General features: G+C 37.3%; 1 protein-coding gene across 6 annotated transcripts in view; it reads right to left on the bottom strand.

Moving 5' to 3' along the window:
* Positions 1–10,756: 10,756 nt before the first annotated feature.
* The window catches only part of Zmym5 (zinc finger MYM-type containing 5), a 58,127-nt gene continuing 46,077 nt past the window's right edge, over positions 10,757–22,806 (bottom strand). For all 6 annotated transcript variants that reach the window (XM_047554155.1, XM_047554152.1, XM_047554150.1 and 3 more), the window contains one exon: positions 10,757–12,168. In XM_047554155.1, coding sequence (XP_047410111.1) covers positions 11,416–12,168 — 753 coding nt within the window. In that variant the 3' untranslated portion in view covers positions 10,757–11,415. The remainder of the gene's footprint in view (positions 12,169–22,806) is intronic.

Here is a 22,806-nt window from a genome sequence, read left to right as displayed (position 1 = left end):
ACAAGCTGCAGTTGGAAGGAAAGACGCCGAAGCTAGTCCCGCCCCTCCGCAAAGGCCGGCGCCTAATCGACTCTCCTGCGCATGCTCGGTACCAACTGAACTTTGGCTAGCGCTGTGTATGCGCACAACGTTTTGCGCTGTACCAAGAGCCGCCTCCTAGGGTGGGAAAATGCAGCTTCCCACCTTCCTAAAACATAGGGTACTGTTATTTGTATGTATGGGGCAGATTATGTTATGTATGCAGCAGCGTTTGAAAATACAATGATTTGGGGAACATCTTTATCCTTTTGAATATAAACTCAATTTTCAATGACTCCAACAAAATGAAAACCTGCATTTTTTTAAATATATAGATTTTTAGATGTTTATAGACCTTTATTCATTTCTTTTTAAGTGGTACTCAGAATCAAACCCAGTACCTCACACGTGCTAGGCAAGCGCTCTACCACTGAGCCACGAACCCCAGCCTAACCTAAATGTTTGTATACTATATTCATTAAAACCTGTTTCCAATATCTTAAAAGCACTTTTATTTCTCTCCATTTCAAGAGCAGAATTTTTACTACAATCTCTAAATAAACAACCGGTCTTGTACTGCTGATTTTTGACCTCAGAGGACTCCTTTAAATTGCTTAAAAAATTAACACAACCAGATCATGAATTGCTGTGGGTCACAGACTTATGACAAGGACCAACAAAATTTTTCTGTAATAACAGATATTTAAGATTTGTGATCTCTACTGTATCTATCTGAACTAATCAACCCTACTCCATTCCACTCCTACCCATAGTGAACCCTACCTAAATACTGTGAAAAAGAAATGAACTCGCACTCAGCAAAACAGGTCAACAGTTTCTCATGAAGTTAAACATGCTTACTTTACAGTATCCATCCCATTCCTAAGTATTTATCCAAGAAAAAGAAAAAATTGTGTTCACACAAAAACTTGTTATGCAAATATTCATAGGGGTTTTATTAGTAAACAATGAAAACTGGAAACAACCCAAATATCCTTGACTGTTGAGAGGATAAAAAGTAGCACAGTCTCGTAATAAAACGCTATGGTGCACAGTAGCACATTCATATAATAAAATACTACTTTGCAATAAAAGGGATAAACTACAGACACAAGTAGCACCATGACACAAAAGGCTACATATTGTATATGTGACATTCTGGACAAGGCTAGACATTCCTGTAGCTAAGGAATATCGATCAGTGGTTTCCAGGAGCTGGGGGCTAGGGAGAGGTTGACTCTGTAGGGTCACAGGGAAGTTTTGGAATGATGGAACTATACCTTGATTGTGGTCATGACTACACAAGTGTATGCTTGTCAAAACTTAGAACTGTGCACTAAGATGGTAAATGTCACTGTACTGAATTTATACAACAAGCAAAAAATTTTAAACTACCCAAAAAATAAAACATGATTGAAGCTAATTCCTATTTACTTCAATCACCATACAAATTCTGATTCCTCAGATTGTAATACTGTGTACAGTCCTCAATCTGACCCAATTCCCCACATACCTCCCAGTTACTCCAAAACCTTCTATTGAGTTTTTGGAAACTCTATCAGCAAAATCTGCTAGGGATTTTTATCTGATCTTCCCTTTGCCTTCCTTCTTTAACTGGAACATGGAGGGCTGCTTCTCCTAAGCCCTCTCTAAAAGTGGACCTACTTTTCTCTTACTTCTTATGTCACAGGATATATACATAAAATGCAGGACATTTCTCTTTGATCTCTTGCAACTTCAAGGGCTATTTTCCCTCTGTCCTTTGACCAAAATCCCACTCCAAAACTTCATGCTAACGTAAATTCTTTTTCTCTTCTTCCTTCCCTGTCTATGTCATAATATCATTGTGAACTTTTTTTGAATTTATTACCACAGGTATCAGGTGGACCTCAGGCCCTGGGTTTTAGGAACAACTAAACAACCATTTTACTCTATTTTCTTCTCAGCTCCCATCAACACTCCTCCCTTGCCTCATCATAGCCAATAATGTCACCTTTTACTTCACTGTAGAAAAAAAAACATGGTCAGAATAAAATTGCCTCCTCCTATCAGCACAAAATCTACCACTCTACAAATGAGTAGAAGGTCACCTACAGTGTCTTCCCTTCCTGTCACAGTGAACAAACTGCATGCTGCACTCCAAGGTACTAGATAACATCTTGTCAAGTACTTGGCTTTAGCAGTTACCATATCACTTTCCCAAATGATCATTTTCTTGATTTGTACAGGAGTGGTCTTTATCTGGATTTCAAATAAGCATCTAGACCAAGACCATCCCCTTCCCAGTCCTATCTATTTCACAAAGCCACTATCTTTCATCCACATTCTCAAACCATCAATCTAAGAGTCATATTTCACTTCTTTTCTTACCACATCCTCAATATCCAATCAGAGCCAGGCATGGTAGCATACACCTGTAATACCAATGACTGCTTGGAAGCAGGCATTGAGACCAGAGGATCACAAGTTCAAGGTCAGTCTCAGATACTCAGCAAGGCCCTAAGCAACTTTGTGAGATCACTTCTCAAAAAAAAAAAAAAAAGAAAGAAAGAAAGAAAAAGAAAGACAGGGACTGGGGATATAGCTCAGTTGGCAGAGTGCTAGGTTCAAATCCCCACCACCGCAAAAAAAAAAAAAAAAAAAAAAATTAACAGGCTGGGTTAAATCCCTAGTCACACACACAACCAGCAAATTCTTTTGGTTCGATTTTCAGTATATATCCTGAACACAAACATTCTAAGTCAATCCATTATCATCTAATAGCTACTAATCATTATCTAATAACTACTGAAGTACTCTTTTAATTATATTCCTGATTCTTCTCTTGCTCTATTAACATATACACTCAAAATTCGTTAACCCTCAGTACCTTAGATTAGGGGCTTTACAGAGGTAATTATGATTAAATTAGGCCATAATGGTGGACTCTACAATGACATGACTGTCTCTATAAGGAAAGGAGATTAGGAAAGAGACACACACAGAAGACCACGTGAAGACATCAGGAGAAGACAGACATTTGCAAGAGAATTCCTGCTGAGATCTTGGTCTTGTTTTGGTCTTCAAGCCTGCAGTACTGTGAGGAAATAAATTTTTGTTCTTTAAGTCACCCAGTTTGTGGTGTGTGTATGTCATTGTGAATGGAACTCAGGACCTAGCTCAAGACCCAGACACGTGATAATGGAAGCCCTAAAAGACAAATACAGGAGTCAATAGAAGTATTCAGACAAAAGTATTCGTTTTTTAGGAAAATAACTCTATAAGGGTAGAGTGCCATGGAGAGACACAAATAATTAGGGAGATAGAGCAGATACAGGAAATGAAGTCAAAAGGGTAAAAAAGATACGGCAAGATTGGACCAAAGCAATAGTGGGAATGTAGAAGGAAGGCTGAGTTCAAGAAAAAAATGGAAGAAAACTCCATAGCAGAGGGAAGATATATATATATATATATATATATATATATATATATATATATGTGTGTGTGTGTGTGTGTGTGTGTGTGTGTATTTATATATGTATCTTCTCTTTTATATAAATATAAAATGTAGCCAAGAAATTAAGCAAGGTGTCATACTGTGCTTATCAATAATACTCCAAGTAAATGATTAAAATTAGAACACTGGATATGGGTACAAATCAGTGATAGAGTGCTTGCCTACCAAGCACAAGGCCCTGAATTCAAGTCCCATCACTATAAAATAAAACAAAATTAGGATAGAGACAGTTGAGGCATATAAGAGTGAAGAGAAAGGTGAAATGACTCAAATCATAGGATGATTTTGGGTAAATCTAGATTATGAAAATCCTTGGCTCAGAGTAGTCACACAATATACGTTTGTTTTTAAAGCTGGGCACAGTGGCACATGCCTGTAATCCCAACAGTTTGGGAAATTGAGGTAGAAGGATTGCAAGTTCAAAACCAGCCTTAGCAATTTAGTAAGGCCCTAAGTCACTTAGCAAGACCCTGTCTCAAAATAAAAAATAAAAAGGGTTGGGGATGTGGCTCAGTGGTTAAATGCCCCTGGGTTCAAACCCTGGTACGAAAAAAAAAAAAAAAAAAAAAAAAAAAGGACAGTGTGTGTGTGTGTGTGTGTGTGTGTATGTGTGTGTGTGCGCGCGCATGCCCCTGTAATCTAAGCAACTGAGTAGGCTGAGGCAGGAAGATTACAAGTGTGAGGCCAGCCTCAGCAACTGTCTCAAAATAAAAAACAAAAAGGGCTGGGTATGTGGTCCAGTGATAAAGTGTCCCTGGGTTCAAACCCTGGTACTTCCCCCACCCCCCAAAATGACACTTGTGATATACTGCATGATAAAATGGTGTTGCTATTATAACAGAAAACAAGAAGGGTTTTGTTTGTTTGTTTGTTTGTTTGGGTACTGGGTACTGAACCCAAGGATGCTTAATTAACCACTGAGTCACATCCCCAGCCCTTTTTATTTTTTGAGACAAGATCTCACTAAATTTCTGAGGCTGGCCTCACACTTGAATCCTCCTGCCTCAGCCTCCTAAGCCACTGGGATTACAGACATGTATCACCCCTTCCAGCACAAAACAGATTTTACCATTAGAAGAAACTGCCCTGTTAGCATGATTAAAGTGAAGATTCTTTCAGTAATGCCCTTCAATGTATTCTTGTCTATGATTAACACACATCTTCAAGGTTTTTTCTTTCTTTCTTCCTTTTTTTCTTTTTCAGTACTGGTGATTGAACCCAGGGCTTTGCACATGCTAGGCCGAATGCTTTACCCCTATTAGCCCTTTTTAAAATGTTTTATTTTGAGATGGGGTCTGTCTAAATTGACAAGACTGGTCTAGAACTGGTAGTCCTGCCTCACGCTCCAGAGAAACTGGGATTATAGATGAGCACCACTGTGCCCAGCTTACTTTCAAGACTTTTGCAGACACCGGCCAGATGGTATAAAACCATAATCAGTGATAACTGACAAAGTTTATTTGGTAAAAAATTTGAAGATTTTAGAATTAAGGATCACTTTTCCTTTTATAGACTTCCATAAATCTCCTTATATTTGTTGTTACTCTAATAATGGAGAGTGACAAAAACTTAGTTTATTTTTATTTTTTTTGGAACTGGGGATTGGAACCCAGGGGTGCTTTGCCGCTGAGTCACATCCCCAGTCCTTTTTATTTTTTGAGACAGGGTCTTACTAAGTTACTCAGGGCCTCGCTAAATTGCTGAGGTTGACTTTGAACTTGTGATCCTCTTGCCTCAGCCTCCCAAGCCACTGGGATTACAGGCATGTGCCACCGTGCCTAGCATAAGACTTAGTTTTGATTGGGGGTTTCCTATTAAGTTCCCTTCCATCTGAATAAGTCCCTATCTCAGAGTTGACACTTGTTTCTAAAAGGAAAAAAAATCCTCTTGGCGTATTTTAGAAATACGTACTTGTTTTTTACAGATCTTTATTCAGGTGAGCCTAATCTTGTTAGAAAATCACAAATACTTTTTTTCTTTTTCTGTTTCTTCTATCCTCTGTGATTTTCTTTTTTCTGATGTTACTGAGGATTGAACCCAGAGTGCTCTACCCTGACATATCTGCCCAGTTCAGCCCTATTTATTTATTTATTTATTATTTGCGGATGTGGTGCTGGGGAAGGAACCCAGAGGTGCTCTACAACTGAAGTACATCCTCAGTCCTTTTAATTTGAGACAGCATTTCCCTAAGTTGCCCAGATGGCCATGAACTTGAGATCTACAATATCCTTTTAGTTTTCAATAGTTTTGAATATTCATTTTTTGAAAAATCATTGGGCTGTGGGCTCTAAGCTTTTCCAATGGTATATTTATATTATTATTATAGTCATTCAGTTTCTCCTCTGCCTTGGACTCTTCCATTGATTATATACAGATTTATCCAAGGGCAAAATATGTCAGTTGAAAAGAATTTTACAAACCTCTGTATACTCATACCTATATCTGCTGATAGCATGTATCTGTTCTTGCTTTATCACATAGCTATCTACCCATCTATTCATCAATCCATCTTATTTTTAATGCATTTCAAAGTATGTAGTATGTACCTTGTTTTGAAGTAACGTGTTGCAGTTGTGATTCTTTCTGAGCATGTCTTTTTGGTGTGATTTCATTATTTCTTTCTGTTCTTTATTCTCTTCTCTCTTATTCTATCTATCTATCTACCTAAACAATACATACCAGGGATTGAATTTAGGGGGCACTTAACCACTGAGCCACATTTCCAGCCCTTTTTGGTGTGATTTCATTATCTTTTTCTGTTCTTTATTCTCTCCTCGCTAATTTATTTTTACATACCAGGGATTGCACTTGACCACGAGCTACATCTCCAGCCCTTTATATATTTTTTTTGGAGACAGGGCCTCACTAAGTTGCTGAGACTGGCTTTGAACTTGAGATCCTCCTGCCTCAGTCTCCCCAATTGCTGGAATTACAGACGTGCACCACATCGCCCAGCTCCCTCTTTTCTGTGGTCCATTGGATGGAACCCAAGGTCTTGTACATCCTACGCATGCACTCTCACACTGAGGTATATACCCTGTTATGGTTTGGATATGAGGTGTCTCCCAAAAGCTCATGTGTGAGACAATGCAAGAAGGTTCAGAGGAGAAATAATTTGGTTGTAAAACTCTTAACCCAATCAGTGATTTAATCCCCTGATAGAGATTAACTGAGTGGTAATTGAGGTAGGGTGTGGCTGGAGGAGATTGGAATGGAGGTGTGGCTTTGGGGTATATATTCTGTATCTGGAGAGCGGAGACTCTTTCTGCTTCCTGATGATGTGAGCTGCTTCCCTCTGTCACACTCTTCCGCCATGATGTTCAGTCTCACCTTGAGCCTGAGGAATGGAGACAGCTGTCTATAAATTGAGAACTCTGAAACCATGAGCCCTCAAGTAAACTTTTCCTCCTCTACAATTGTTCTCATTGGATCTCTTAATCACAGCAGTGAAAAAGCTGATTAAAACATACCCCAGGGCTGGGGAGATAGCTCAGTCGGTGGAGTGCTTGCCTTGCAAGCACAAGGCCCTGGGTTCTATATCCCCAGCACTGCAAAAAAAGAAAATTAATTAATTAAAAAAAAAATATCCCAAGTCCCATCTCTTTTGCCTATTATTTTTTTTTAAGAATTGAGGTTTTTTTTAATGCCTTTATTTCTATTTATTTTTACATGGTGCTGAGGATCAAACCCAATGATTCACACATGCGAGGCAAACACTCTACCATAGTATTAAAAAATACTTTTGTCAATCTGCTTTCTGAGATAAACCTCTACTACCCTTGTAATGTTTTTTCAAAATATTTTTTAGTTGTCAATGGACCTTTATTTTATTTATGTGCAGTGCTGAGAATCCAAACCCAGTGCCTCACACATGCTAGGCAAGCACTCTGCCACTAAGTCACAACCCCGGTCTGCTTATAATGTTTTTATCCAGAATCTCTTTGTTCTCTAATCTGTTCAATCTTGATTGCTCTGAGTGAGGTCTTGACCTGGAAGGAATCCTGGAATCCTTCGCTGTTCAGTTTCAGGACTTTTTAAGGTCTTCTTCTGAGTTCCTTATACTAATCAGTTATTGGATTAAGAAACGATCTTTGTTTCACCTATTCTCAAACTGACCTTCTGGACTTTTCAGTGAACATCTATTGTTTCTCTTTGGATTTTTCTATTCTCATATTCATCAAATGCTCTTTGCTTTTGTTTTCTCCCACAGAGACAACTGGTAGCACTTAGAATTTGTCGTTGGTGATTGTCCCCATCTCCTTTTGTGGGCACATCTTTTTTCCCCTTCCTGGTATTGAGGCTCGAACCCAGAACCTTATGCATGTTAGATAAGTGCTCTACAAGTGAGGTATATCCACAGTCCTACTTATTTTATTTATTTATTTATGTAGAGAAAGGATCTAAGTTGCCTTGACTGGCCTGGAACTTGCAGTTCTACTGCCTCAGCCTCCCAAATTATTGGGAGTAACTGGGATTACAGGTGTGGGCCACCACACCTGATCTGAGAGGAAATCTTGGTACTTAGGAAATATTTATCTGTTCTCTTTCTCTTTTGCCGATCCCTTTTCTTTTTGAGCTGGGGTCTATGTTGTCCAGGCTAACCTCCAATTCCTCGACTCAAGGGACCCTCCTGCCTCAACCTCACAAGTAGTTGTGACTACAGGCATACACCACCATGCCATGCCCAGCTTCTACTTGCTTTTTTATTGGCAATTAGAGAATATCCAAAACTGTGCAGTCACTGCCACCTTCCAGATGTTCTCAAGCTTTTGTTGTTTTGTTTTGGGGTACTAGGGATTGAACTCGGGGCACTCGACCTCTGAGCCACATCTCCAGCCCTATTTTGTATTTTATTTAGAGACAGAGTCTCACTGAGTTGCTTAGCACCTTGCTTTTACTGAGGCTGGCTTTGAATTCTTGATCCTCCTGCCTCCTGAGTCACTGGGATTACAGGCATGCACTGGGATTGTAGGATGGCGTTCGTTCTCAAGTTTTAAATAAGGTCAGTTTGTCAATTCTCTTAAAAAAATACCTACTGCTTTTTTGTGTCTCCCTTAAGATTTTCTTGCTGATGCCAAGATTATATTGCAATAGGTTTTTTCTTACAGAACTTTACTTTTCATATCTACATCTGTGATCAATCGCAGATAAATTTCTTTGTATGGTACAACATGGGAGTTAACATGTACTTTTTCATATGGATATTCAATTTACCTAGCACCATTTATTGACAAGATCACCCTTTAATCACTGAATTACAGTGATGCCTTTGCAGTTAAGTCAGGTCATTATATATGTATAGTTTTGTTTTGGGGCTTTCTGTTTTCTAAGGTTTTGCATTTCTGATAAACTTATGAATCAGTTGATCAATTTTCACCCCAAAACAAAATTCAATGAGATTTTTCTGCAATAGTGATGAACTGACATATTTATGTAATTAATATCACCTCCCAACTTAGGAATATAGTTTATTTCTTTAACTTGTCCCCCTACCTGCATCTTGCAGTACTATTAATGGAACCCAGGGTTTCATGCACGCTATACAAGGGTCTACCACTGAGCTACATCCCCAGATCCCAGGTTTTCTTTCATCTGTTTTAATAGGCTTCTGTAAAGAGATCATGCACAACTTTCACAAGACCATTTCTATATATATTTTAGAAGCTATTGTAAAAAGTATTTAATTTCCTCTATTATTAATTGAGAAACAAGTTTTTAATATATTGGCCTTATAGGTTAACTACCTTGTCAAATTCCCCTTTTTTTTTTTTTTTTTTTTTTTTTGCGGTGCTGGGGATCGAACCCAGGGCCTTGTGCTTGCAAGGCAAGCACTCTACCGACTGAGCTATCTCCCCAGCCCCTCAAATTCCCTATTAATCTTGTTTGCTATAGTCTTTTGGGTTTTCAGTATATGGATATGTCCAATGCAAGATTTATTCTAATTTTTCACTTATCTGTGGAACTGACTCTAGAATCCCAAGTAATGCTAAATAGAAGTGATCATGTTGATCATCTTGGTCTTATTTCTGAGCTCTGAGAGAGGTATTAAGTATTTTAGTCGTAGGTTTGTTGTTGTTTGCAATGCTGGGTGGGGATTGGACTCAAGGTCTCAAGCATACTAGGCAAGCATTCTACCACAACTTTCACAGTCTCTAGCAATAGGTTTTTAAGTTCCTTTTCCTAAAGTTTCCCTCTTAAGTTTGCTGAGTTTTTCTTATGAGTGCTCTTAAATTTTATCAAATTTCTGTATTGAGATAGTATTGTTTTTCTCCATTTACCCATTTATTATGTTAAATTATATCAGTTCATTTTCAAATGTTAATTATTTCATTGCTGAAGTAACCTTACTCGGTTATGTTATATCATCCCCTTTATTAATCAATAGAACCAATTACTGATATTTTGTTTAGTATTTTAGTTTGTTCTTGAGTATGGTCTGTGATTTTTCTTTCTTATCATCTGAATTTATCATCTGGCTATTTCTGGCCCTATAAAACAAATCGGGGTCAGGCATAATGGTGTTTGCCTAGGATCCCAGCTACTCTGATGGGGCTGATAGGAGGATCACAAGTTCAAGGTCAGTCTGGGCAACTAAGGGGGACCCTGTCTCAAAATAAAAATGGCTGGGGATGTAATTCAATGTTAGAGTGCCCCTGAGTTCAATGACCAGCACCACAGGGGAAAAAAGAATGCATCTTCTGCTCCTAACCACCCCTTGCTCATATGCAATTGTTTCACAGGAAAAGTCTTGAAAGCAAATAAGCCCAAGTATATGTAAGATTTTAATATAATAAAACTGGCATCAGAGATCAGAAACAAAAGAGAATTACTGCCAGGCACAGTGTGGCACATGCCTGTAATCCCAGCAGCTTGGGAGGCCAAGGCAGGAGGATTGTGAGGTCAAAGCCAGCCTCAGCAATTTAGTGAGGCCCTAAGTGATTTAGCAAGACCTGGTCTCAAAATAAAAAATAAAAAATAAAAAATGAGAATGTAGTTAGTGATTAAGTATCCCTAGGTTCAATCCCTGGTACCAAAAAAAGAAAAGGAAAATCACTAAATTCATAGTGATGAGGACACTGACTGACCAAATAAAAAAATTTAAATCTATTACTCATATTTCATGTATAATGTATATATAGTTATCTTTCACAGGAAAACAAACCACCCACAATACTGATAAGTTAACTTAATATATTTTATTTTAATATTTCTTATATTTGAACCAACATAAAAATAGGTATATATTCTTTATGCTTATAGTTCTCATACAACAAAAGTTAAACATTTACAAATTAAATAACAAAAATATAAAACAAAAATGCAAATTAGTCATCTTATTTAATATAAGAAATAATGCTGTTTTGCTCAAATAGAAAAATGTTTCATTCAAAAGAAATAAATCACAAATATTTGGTTTAATAGCAAAAGCTGTAGTTTCAGATTCCATTTTGTTCTTAAACAATGTTTTCAGTTTAATAATAAACATTCTGAAACAATGTTTTTACTTTAATAAAATGAGAATGCTTGTTCACATAGTGATCTTATTCAAATTGGCATTAATAATTTCAAGTCTTTCCTTCCTCTTTCATGGTAACTGGGAATATTAACTAAGCCCCACTAAACATGGCAGTTCTCAAACATCAATTTTAAAAACATGAGAACTGACAGACAGACAACTGAAAACTGTCTTCACTAAAATCTGTGATAATGACTACTGAAACCAATTAGTTTCAGATATGGAACAGGAACATTCTTGACTATTTATTTGCTATTATACTTATTGCTAATGAACTGTTGTAAGTTACTCTGAATAGGAGACTCACAACTTAATGGTACTGACTTATGGTACAGATCTTTTCTGAGTAATGTTAAAGACATTGTCAAAATCCAAATCAGGTATATTATGTGTACAATAGCTGCACACCATCATTTTGCTCATCTTCATAGAATCTATGTTCTGCAGCTCCATGATTTTTATTTTTCTTCAAATCAGATTTTAATTTTGAATACTTAACACTATTATTGATGTGCATTTCACTTTCTTCATGTTTACTAAGAATATGGGATAAATGCTGCCAATCTTTGCATCCATTCTCATTTTTCAGTTGATTTTTTCCTTCCCCAAAGAGTTTGCAATACAGGCAAAACACAGAATCTTTTGAGGTAGAATAAAGTAACCAGGATCTAGTTGTTTTCTCACCACTTGGAAGAATTCGTGTATAATAAGTTTCTGAAAACTTTCTTCCTGTATTGTCTTTTGGAAAGTTAAAATTTCTTACTTGAGGTGGATCATTTTCAACAAGAGTATCCCTTTGTTTAATATTCAGAATTCGGGGCCATGTACCTGGATCCGCAGAAAGCACAACTGGCATAATGGAATCTTCTGAATTTTTATTTTCCAGTTGCTCTTGAAATTTATCGGCTATGGTTGATATGGAAGGAGGTAAACTCACATTCTGTTTGTTCTGTGAATTATCCAGGTTACATTCTGCTGAAACCTGTAGTTCCAAAATCTTTTCCTTTTTTTCTGGTACTCTCTCTAATTTTTCCAAAAGTGTATTTGATGATCCATATAATTTTCTTTCATTTTCTTCTTTGATGGCATTTCTTTTTCTGTGTTCTAATGCTGATGTTTTTGATTTTGTTTCCATCACCTGGGAAGAAATAAGAGATTACAACTTTATTTTAAATTCTTAGCAGTTTAAAAATTCCCTGATATATGAATAGCCAATAAACATGTGAAGATACTCATCATTAGTAATCAAAAGAAATGCAAATCAGGGGATGGGGTTGTGACTCAGAGGTAGAGCACTTGCCTAGCATGGTGAGGCACTGGATTGGATCCTCAGCACCACATATAAATAAATGAATAAAATAATCATTTATCAACATCTAAAAAATTTTTTTAAAAAAGAAATGCAAATCAAAATGACAAAGCATACCACTTCCCACTTACTAGGATGAATATAATAAATAGATAATTATAAATGTTGATAAGGATGTAGAGAAATAGATAGGGGAGGTGACTCATACCTATAATCCCAGTCTTTAATCCCAGATACTAAAGAGATTGAGATAGGAAGATCACAAGTTCAAGGCCAGCCTGGGCAATTTAGCAAGACCTTAACCCCCCCCCAAAAAAAAAAAAAAAAAAGGGTGGTGGGGTGGCAGGGGATATAGCTCAGTAGCAGAACCCTTATATTAACCCTTATATTAACCCTTATATTAACCGTCATTCAATCCTCAGTACTGGGGAAAATGCCAACAGGAACCTCCCTAAGGGGCTGAGGATATAGCTCAGTTGGTAGAATGCTTGCCTTGGAAGCACAAGGCCCTGGGTTCAAATCACCAGCACTGAAAAAAAAAAAAAAAAAAAAAAAAAGGAAAAAAAAGAACCTTCCTAAGGTGCTGGTGGGAATATAAAATGATGTATCTGGGACTGGGGATATAGCTCAGTTGGTAGGGTACGTGCCTCACATGCACAAGGTCCTAGGTTCAATCCCCAGCACCAAAAAAGAAAAAATGATGTATCTGCTTTGAAAAACTGTTGTAGTTTGCCAGGCATGGTGGCCCATGCCTGTAATCCCAGTGGCTCTGGAGGCTGAGACAGGAGGATTGCAAGTTCAAAGCCAGCCTCAGCAACTTTGAGAGGCCCTACGCAATTGGTTAAGTGCCCCTGGGTTCAATTCCTGGTGTCAAACAAACAAAAAAAATGAGGCAGTTTCATTGAAGTTTAAACAGTTATCAGTTATCACATGACCCAGCAATTCTATTCCAAGCTATTCCACCCAAGATAAATATGAAAACATATGTTCGCACAAAAACATCCAGATTTTCATAGCAATTGTATTCCTAATAGAAAAAATTTGAAACAACTCTAATGGGTAGGAAAATGCAGTTTTATCCATTTAATGGACAATATGGTAATAAAGAAAAATGAAGTGCCGACAGGTGTTACAACACAGATGAACCTTGAAAACAATACATGAAAGAAGTCAGAAAGTATCTCATATTTTTATAACTCCACTGATGTCAAATGTCAAGAACAGGCAATTTTACACAGACAGAAGGTAAATTATAGTTGTCTAGGATATTTTTGGAGGGAGGGAAAATGGGGGTTGACTTTTTTTTTAATTTTTTAGATGTTGATAGACCTTTATTTTATTCATTTTTTTTTATATGTGGTGCTGAGAATCGAACCCAGTGCCTCACACATGCTAGGTTAGTGCTATACCACTGAGCCACAACCCCAGCCTGGGGATTGACTTTTAACAGATGGGGTTTAGTAGTAAGAATGTTCTAAAATTGCTGATGGTAGGTAGGGCTAGGGATCTAGTTCAGTTGGTAGAGTGCTTGCCTTGCATGCACCAGGCCCTGGGTTCAATCCCCAGCACCACAAAAAAGGAAAAAAAAAGTGGGGGTGGTCTATGGTGAATTGGAGGGCATGTTAATCATATCCCAATAAAATTTGCATAAAATTCATGTAAAGGTCAATAAAATTTAAAATTCATTGATTCATTCTTTGTGGTACTGGGGATTGAACCTAGGGGTGCTCTGCCACTGAGCTACATCCCCAACAATTTTCATTTTCATGAGACAGAGTCTTGCTAAGAGGCCCAACATGGAGATAATCTTAGGATTCTCCTGCCTCAGTCTCCTGAGTGGCTGGAATTACAGATGTGTGCCACCACACCCCACAAAACAGCATTTACTTAGAGCAGTGAAACTGCCATGAAGAATTCCTTCAATACCATATATGCATGCACGTGTATGACATAGAGAGAGCTCTCAATTTTAGAAATTATTTTTTTGCAACAGGGTCTCTCTACATTGTCCAGGCTAGTCTGGAACTTCTGGACTCTTAAGGAAATCCTTCTACCTTAGCCCTTAAATTCTGGGACTATAGGTACATGCCATCATACCCAGTTTTCAGAAATTCTAAATTTGTCATTAATAGTAAATAATTACTACTTTGTTATAATCAAAGTACTTGTGGATTTAAAGAGAAAACTGGGTATACTATTTTTAATATAGTAACACAAAGAGAACAAATTTAATTTGAAGATCTTAATCAACTAAAGAAGAGCTCCTTGCTTAAGCAGATATTTTAAAAATATTTTGTTAGTCATAGATGGGCACAAAACCTTTATTTTTATGTGATGCTGAGCATCAAACCCAGTGCCTCACACATGCTAGGCAAGCACTCTACCACTGAACCACAACCCTACCCCAAAAGTAGATTACTTATTTATTTAAAATATTTTTAGTTGTAGTTGGACACAATACCTTTATTTTTATTTTTGTTTATTTTTATGTGGTGCTGAACCCAGGGCCTCACATGTGTAAGGTAAGCGCTCCACCACTAAGCCACAACCCCGACCCAATTTTTTAATGTTAGATTAACACTATATATTCAAAGCCGAATGTTATACATTGATATCTTTTCACCAAACTGCCATGTCTATCAGAAAAATTTAATTTTGATTTTGTTTTTGCATTTTATTGCCATCAACTAAAATCTATAATAAAAACACATTATTTTGGTTTCAATAAAATTATAATAAAATGCAAAAATGGTTCAAAATAACAAAGATATATGATATGTGAATGGCATCCTATTAGCTATACAGCACAAATTGAACACCATGAGCACTGGAACAGAAAAAAATAAGGGCATTTGTTTTATTCTGAAAGCAAATGGCAGCACTAAAAAAAAAAAAAAAAAAAAAAAAAGCAGAGAAGTGATATATCAGTTTAGAAAGACTACTCTGATTGTATTATGAATTTTCAACAGTAAATAAGCAAGAATTAAAGTACAGAGGTCAGTCAGGATGCTGTGGTGATAATTCTAGCAAAAGATGATGGTAACTATGTCTAAGATTATAGCAAAAGAAAGAGGACTGATTGAAACAAGTCTGGGAGGAGAATCTGGATTAGTTAGTGATTAAGAGGCTTTGGGGTGGGGGTGCTGAGGATATAGCTCAGTTGGTAGAGTGCTTGCCTTGCAAGCATAAGGCACTTTGGGGGTCAAGGAAGAAGGAAAAGTAAAGAATGAGCATCTGACTGGATCATGGGGTCATTTAATGATATGAGAAAGAAGGAAACCAGGTTTAAGATAGTGAATCTAAGGTATCTGTAGAATATTCAAAGAGAATATAAATGGATACATTGGCCTAAACTCAAAGAGATAAATATAAATTGGAAATAGTACTTGGAAATCATCAAAATACTGTCTGAGAACCATATGAGACAAAAGCCTTTTCTCTTTCCTTCCTGCATTTCTTGGTAAAGAATTGAGAGTTTTTACAGTTCTCAATGGAAGGGTTACTTCCCAAATGTATGATGTTGGTCAAGTTAATCTCCTAAATTTCAGATTCCTTAAACTGAGAATACTAGTTATACTTAACTGTGAAGATTAATTAGATGAATAAATGAGAAAGTGTATGTAAAGCTGTAGGCATATGGCACCACAGAGAACTTAAGTTAGCTATTATTACTGAAATACACATGGATATTCAATTATTTGACAATTACTGAATATGTTCACTAACAAAGAACTGATGATATAAAGACAAGGCTGGATGATTCGGCTACCTGTTGATACAAAGGTTCATAGATCTTTTGATATATATTTTTTTTTTTTTTTTTTTTTTTTTTTTTAGGGAAGTAGGTACTGAAGTTTGAACCCAGAGGTGCTTTACTACTGAGCCACATTAACAGCCCTTTTCATTTTGAGTCAGGGTCTCACTAAATTGCTGAGGCTGGTCTTAAAACTTGTGTTTCTCCTGCCTCAGCCTCCTAACTCACTGGAATTACAGGCATGCACAACCATGTTTGGTCTGCCCTATACTCTAGGTTCTGAAGTTAAACTGTTCATGTCTTCTCCATTTATATCAGTCAGGCACTCTTTTCTAGAAACACCCTGTGAGATTCTTTGGGAAAAAAAATGTTTTTCCAACAATACTTTAGTGTAACTACTTCATTCTTCAGTCGCAAAGAACATCTAACTGATGATCTGGATGAAAACAGAAGCAAATAACAGGTAGGTGAGGAAGGCACCAACTAAAGTGTCTAAAAAGGAACATCAAGAAAAGAACTACTAGATAAGGGAGTAATGGTACACATTTGTAGTCTCAGCTATGGGGGAGGCTGAAGCAGGAGGATCACTTGAGTCCACAAGTTTGAGACTGTGTTAGCTTTTCTTTTTTTATATATACATATTTTATTTATTTTAGTTAAGACTATCAAATTGATGAGTTTGTAGAAATAGGTAACACAGAAAAGATTTTTTATATTTTAATTGATAACTCTTATTTTTGTCTGCCTAGCATCAATTTCCCTCTCTTCTGGAAACAGCACCATAGTTTTCCCTCATCCTGTTTTGGGTGAGGCTGTTTCCTCTCCATGAATCAGGCTGACCTCAGCAATTGATTGAAAAATGGGTATACGACCCAAATCAGTTCAATTTGATTCAATTCTAAGGCTTTTGTGGTGTTCAATGAAGAAGAGTCACTCTCTTTCCACTTGAAATTGAGAGGATATAAAATCAGTGGTCACTCTTGTCCACCCCTGGAAAGAAGCCATTGGAATGTAGCCAATGCCAAGAGAAAAATACTAGTCCTTATGAGAATATGAGTCTCTGGAACCAGTTAGGCCTCGAGTCAGGTCTATCATTGGACTGTCCAATTATAAAAGCCAATAAATTCCTTTATTATTGCAATCCGGCCAGTTTGCACTGGGATTCTGTGACCTCTCTTCCCAAACCTCAGAAGGGATATCACCTTCACCCACTCAAATAAACTCAAGACAGACTGGAGCAGAACAAGGCCACCTGTACGGTCACAGTCACCACCAGGGCCAAGGGAACTGCCATAATCTAGTCTGCTTTTATTGTGACCAAAGTATCTGATAAGAACAATTTAGAAGAGGAAAAGTTTATTTTGGGTCATCATTTCAAAGATCTCACTGGGCATGCAGAAGGCCCTGGTTTTAATCCTCAGCACCACACACACAAACAAAAAAGATCTCTCTTAAGTCCATGGTTGGCCAACTCCACTGCTCTGGGCAAGAGGTGAAGCAGAGTATCATGGCAGAAGAGTGTGGTAGAGGAAAGTCATTCAGCTCATGTCAGCTGGGAAGGAGAGGGGTAGGGCAGATGAATGGAGGAAAAGAGGTCAGGGTCAGAAAAAGTGTGTAGGACCACGCCCCCAGTGAACCTACTTTCTCCAGTCATGCCCAACCTGCCTACGATTACCACCATTCAAATTATTAATCCATCAAATAGATTATTCCATTGATGATGTTAAAGCCCTCATGATCCAATCAATGCCCCAAATCCCCGCTTCTGAATCTCGCTGAGTGGGGGACCATGTTTTACACACAGGAGCTTTTGAGGGGATATTCCAGATCCAAACAGTAACAGAACAACCTGGGCAACACTAAAACCACCACTCAAAAAACAAAAAGCTATTAGATTTGCTACTCTAAAGATTACTAAACTGAAAATTTATGACTTTTGGGGATAAGACATGAGTATAATTAAATATTCTATTGAAAGCAACAGTACACTCTAATCAAGGTTTCAAATGTGACTCTATTGTTACTTTTTTTTTTTTTTCTTTTTCTTTTGGTACTGGGGATTGAATTCAGTGGCACTTGACCACTGAACCACCTCTCCAGTTCTATTTTGTATTTTATTTAGAGATAGGGTATCACTGAGTTGTTTAGCATCTTGCTTTTCCTGAGGCTGACTTTGAACGATTGATCCTCCTGCCTCAGCCTCCTAAGCTGCTGGGATTATAGGTGTGTGCCACCATTCCTGGCTAGATATCATCTTAATATTGGTTTCTTTCTTCCTTCCTTCCTTCCTTTGTGGTGTGCATCTGTGTTTGGCAGTACTAGAGATTAAACCCAGGCCTTGCACATTCTAAGCTAGCACTCTCTCACTGAGCTATATATTCAGCCCTTAACTTCAATTATTTTGAACATTTAAAAATTAAATATAGGGGCTGGGGCTGTGGCTCAGTGGTAGAGCACTTGACTGGGATGTATGAGGCCCTGGGTTCAATTCTCAGCACCATATATAAATAAATAAATTAATAAAGGTCCATGGACAACTCAGAAAATATATATTTAAAAAATTAAAATTAAATATACATCAACTAGTTAAACCAAGTTGACTAAAATGCATAACAGTCCTGTAACCCTATACTAATTTCCCCTATCTGCAAAGTTAAAGTTAACCAAAAATATAACCTTTTTAACTGTGTGAGTGTGTGTGTGTGTGTGTGTGTGTGTGTATGTGTGGCGCTGGGGACCACAGACCTTACTCATGCTAGGCAAGTGCTCTATTTCAGCTACAACACCGGTCCCTTATTATTTCCACATATTTCCTTGTATTTTTTTTTTTTTTTTTTTTTCGGTGCTGGGGATCGAACCCAGGGCCTTGTGCATGCAAGGCAAGCACTCTAACAACTGAGCTATCTCCCCAGTCCTATTTCCACATATTATAGTAACATTTTTATCACTATTTACTGATTTTTCCTCCCAGTTTTAAATATCATCAATTGATTTCTAAATTGGGAAGAAGGAAATTTAGTTGTTCTTCCTCTAACTAGGCTCACCACACACAGTACCCAGATACTCACATATCCTTTGGTTACAAAGTCTTTTGGGCAGGATAGCTTTTATTTTGAGGGACTAATTCATATGCACTACAGGAGTTCAGCAGCATTCCTGCCTTCTACCCATTAAATGCCAGCAGCATCCTCCAAGGTATAACTGTAAAAAATATGTCCAGATGTTGCCAAATGTTCTCAAAGGAGTCAAAATCAACCCCTGATAGAGCAAAATTGTCTTTACATTTTATGACTGTGTATGTGATTGAACAAAAAGTAACTAACTCTGGATGCAGTGGTGCACGCCCATAATCCCTATGGCTTGGGAGGCTGAGGCAGGAGGATCACAAATTCAAAGCCAGCCTCAGCAATTTAGCAAGGTGCTAAGCAACTCAGTGAGACCCTGTCTCTAAATAAAATACAAAATAGGGCTAGGGAGGTGACTCAGTGGTTGAGTGCCCCTGAGTTCAATCCCTGGTACCAAAATAGTCACTAACTGGAAGATTTTGGGGTTTTCTGATTTTTTTTTTTTTTTTTTTTTTTTAAATTTTGAGACAGGGTCTCATTAAGTTGCTGAGGATGGTTTTGAACTTGCAATCCTCCAGCCTCAGCCTCCAGAGCCACTGGGATTACAGGTGTGCACCACCATGCTTAGCAAGATTTCAGTTTTAAGGTCTTTGTATATCACAATGCATAGGGACATTTTCAGATGTCTTTGTCAAAAAACATTACTATTTAGTCTTTTTTTTCCTTTGTTGGGCTTCTTAGAAGGTCTTTTACTAATCGTTTCAAAATATTTATGTACTGTGTGAGAGAAATGCATGTTTATGAAACTTCTGTAGTATATAGGAATATGAAGCCTGTGTTTTTGAGTTAGTTTTCATTACTCAAATATGAAATGTTGTATTTCAGATTTTCTTCAAGGGGATTAGAATGTACGTAATAAAGTTACTCAAAAAAGCCTGAGCCAGGTGCAATGGCTCACACCAGTAATTACAGCACCTGAGGGGGCTAAGGCAGGAGGATCTCAAATTTGAAGGCAGTCTGGTTAAATTTAGTGAAATCTTGTCTCAAAATAAAATGAAAAAGTTTAGCAATGTAGCTGAACAGCATTTGCTTAGCGCATGTGTGAAGCCCTGAGTTGAATCTCCAGTATAGAAGAAGAAAAAAAATCAAACATCTAGATATATGGCTGCTGTCTATTTGGACTATGTATATTTCCCCATTTTTACCTCTTCTGATGTTAATTTAGTAATAAGAATTTGTACTCTACATGTAATCCTTATGCTTTTCAGAGGATAAACGTTCATTTCTAAGTTCACTGTCCTTAACTCAGCAAAAAACACAGGTATACCTAAATCATCCATTTAAGAGATAAAAAAGGGCTAGAATTGTAGCACAGTGAGAGCACTTGCCTAGCATGTGTGAGGCATTGGGTTTGATTAAAGGCCCATTGACAACTAAAAACTATTTTTAAAGTAAATAAAGACTGTAAATATTAAGATTTAACAGATTTTTATTACTAAATTAGAAACTGCAATACTTTTGCCATGTACTATTTTTGAAAAGATAACATTTAAAAATTTTTCATCTATTTTTAAACTGTTCACTGTGCTCTTCTATAAACCATCTTCAAAAGCTTTGTTGAATATTAGGAACAGTATACATAGAGTGCATAAGCCTTCCTTGCAAAAACAACTTAAAAGTGAACTATGGGTATTTATTGTTTGTTCTACTAATAATTTAAGGGTTAATTCCCCCCAAAGTGAACTATGTAAATCCTACCAGTGAAATGGGATTAAGAATGTTCTTAGCTTTATGCTAAGAACTTTACACTTCAACTTAATTTTTGATGTATGGAATAAAATGGGATCAAGTTTCATTTATTTCCATACAAATGAGAACAATGCTTTAGCATCTCTCTCTCTCTCTCTCTTTTTTTTTTTGGTACCAGGGTTTGAAGCCAGAGGTGCTTAACCACTAAGCCACATCCCCAGCCCATTTTTTATGTTTTATTTAGAGACAGGGTCCTGCTGAGTTGCAAAGTGCTACCCTAAATTGCTGAGGCTGACTTTGAACTCATGATCTTCCTGCCTCAGCCTCCTGAGTTGCTAGGATTACAGGTGTGCATCACTGCATTCAGCCAGCATCATTTCTTTTCTTTCTTTCTTTCTTTTTTTTAGGTTCTGGGGATTGAACTCAGGGCCTCGTACATACAAGGAGAACACTCTACCAACTGAGCTAAATCCCCAGCCCCTTAGCATCATTTCTTTTATTTTATTTTTTTATTCTTTCATTTTTATTGTAAACAAATGGGATATATATTTTCTGTTTCCACATGGAGTAACACATTACCATTTGCGTAATCATACATTTACATAGGGTAATGAGGTTTGATTCATTCCGTTATTTTTTCCTTCCCACCCCACCCCACCCCACCAACCCCTCTTTTCCCTCTATACAGTTCCTTCTTCCTCCATTCTTGCCCACCTCCCACCGCCCATTATGTGTCATCATCCGCTTATCAGTGAGATCATTCGTCTTTTGGATTTTTGAGTTTGGCTTATCTCACTTAGCATGATATTCTCCAATTTCATCCATTTGCCTGCAGATGCCATAATTTTATTATTCTTTATAGCTGAGCAATATTTCATTGTATATATATATATATATATACACCACAGTTTCTTTATCCATTCATCAATTGAAGGACATCTAGTTTGGTTCCACAATCTGGCTATTGTGAACTGAGCAGCTATGAACATTGATGTGGCTGTATCTCTGTAGTATGCTGATTTTAAGTCCTTTGGGTATAGGCCAAGGAGTGGAATAGCTGGCTCAAATGGTGAATTCATTCCAAGTTTTCTAAGGAATCTCCACACTGCTTTCCAGAGTGGCTGCACTAATTTGCAGCCCCACCAGCAATGTATGAGTGTACCTTTTTCCCCACATCCTCTCCAACACCTATTGTTGCATGTATTCTTGATAATCGCCATTCTAATTGGGGTGAGATGGAATCTTAGTGTAGATTTGATTTACATTTCTCTTATTACTAAAGATGGTCAACATTTTTTCATATGTTTATTGATTGCTTGTAGATCATCTTCTGTGAAGTGTCTGTTCATATCCTTAGACCATTTGTTGATTGGGTTATTTGTATTCTTGGTGTAGAGTTTTTTGAGTTCTTTATATATTCTGGAAATTAGTGCTCTATCTGAAGTATCAGTGGCAAAGATATTCTCCCACTGTGTAGGCTCTCTCTTCGCATTGCTGATAGTTTCCTTTGCTGAGAGAAAGCTATTTAGTTTGAATCTATCCCACTTATTAATTCTTGCTTTTATTTCTTGTGCTACGTGAGTCCTGTTGAGGAAGTCTGATCCTAAGACAACAAGTGGAAGATTTGGACCTACTTTTTCTTCTATAAGATGCAGGGTCTCTGGTCTGATTTCAAGATACTTGATCCATTGTGAGTTGAGTTTTGTGCAGGGTGAGAAATAGGGGTTTAGTTTCACTCTGTTGCATATGGATTTCCAGTTTCCCCAGCACCATTTGTTGAAGAGGCTCTTTTCTCCATTGCATATTTTTGGCACCTTTGTCTAGTATGAGAAAATTGTATTTATTTGGGTTTGAGTCTGCATCCTCTATTCTGTACCATTGATCTACCTGTCTATTTTG

Source organism: Sciurus carolinensis, chromosome 5 (genome assembly GCF_902686445.1).
Source record: "Sciurus carolinensis chromosome 5, mSciCar1.2, whole genome shotgun sequence".
Lineage (NCBI taxonomy): Eukaryota > Metazoa > Chordata > Mammalia > Rodentia > Sciuridae > Sciurus > Sciurus carolinensis.
Note: the sequence above shows the minus strand (reverse complement) of the source record. Positions and strands in the feature narration are given on the sequence as shown.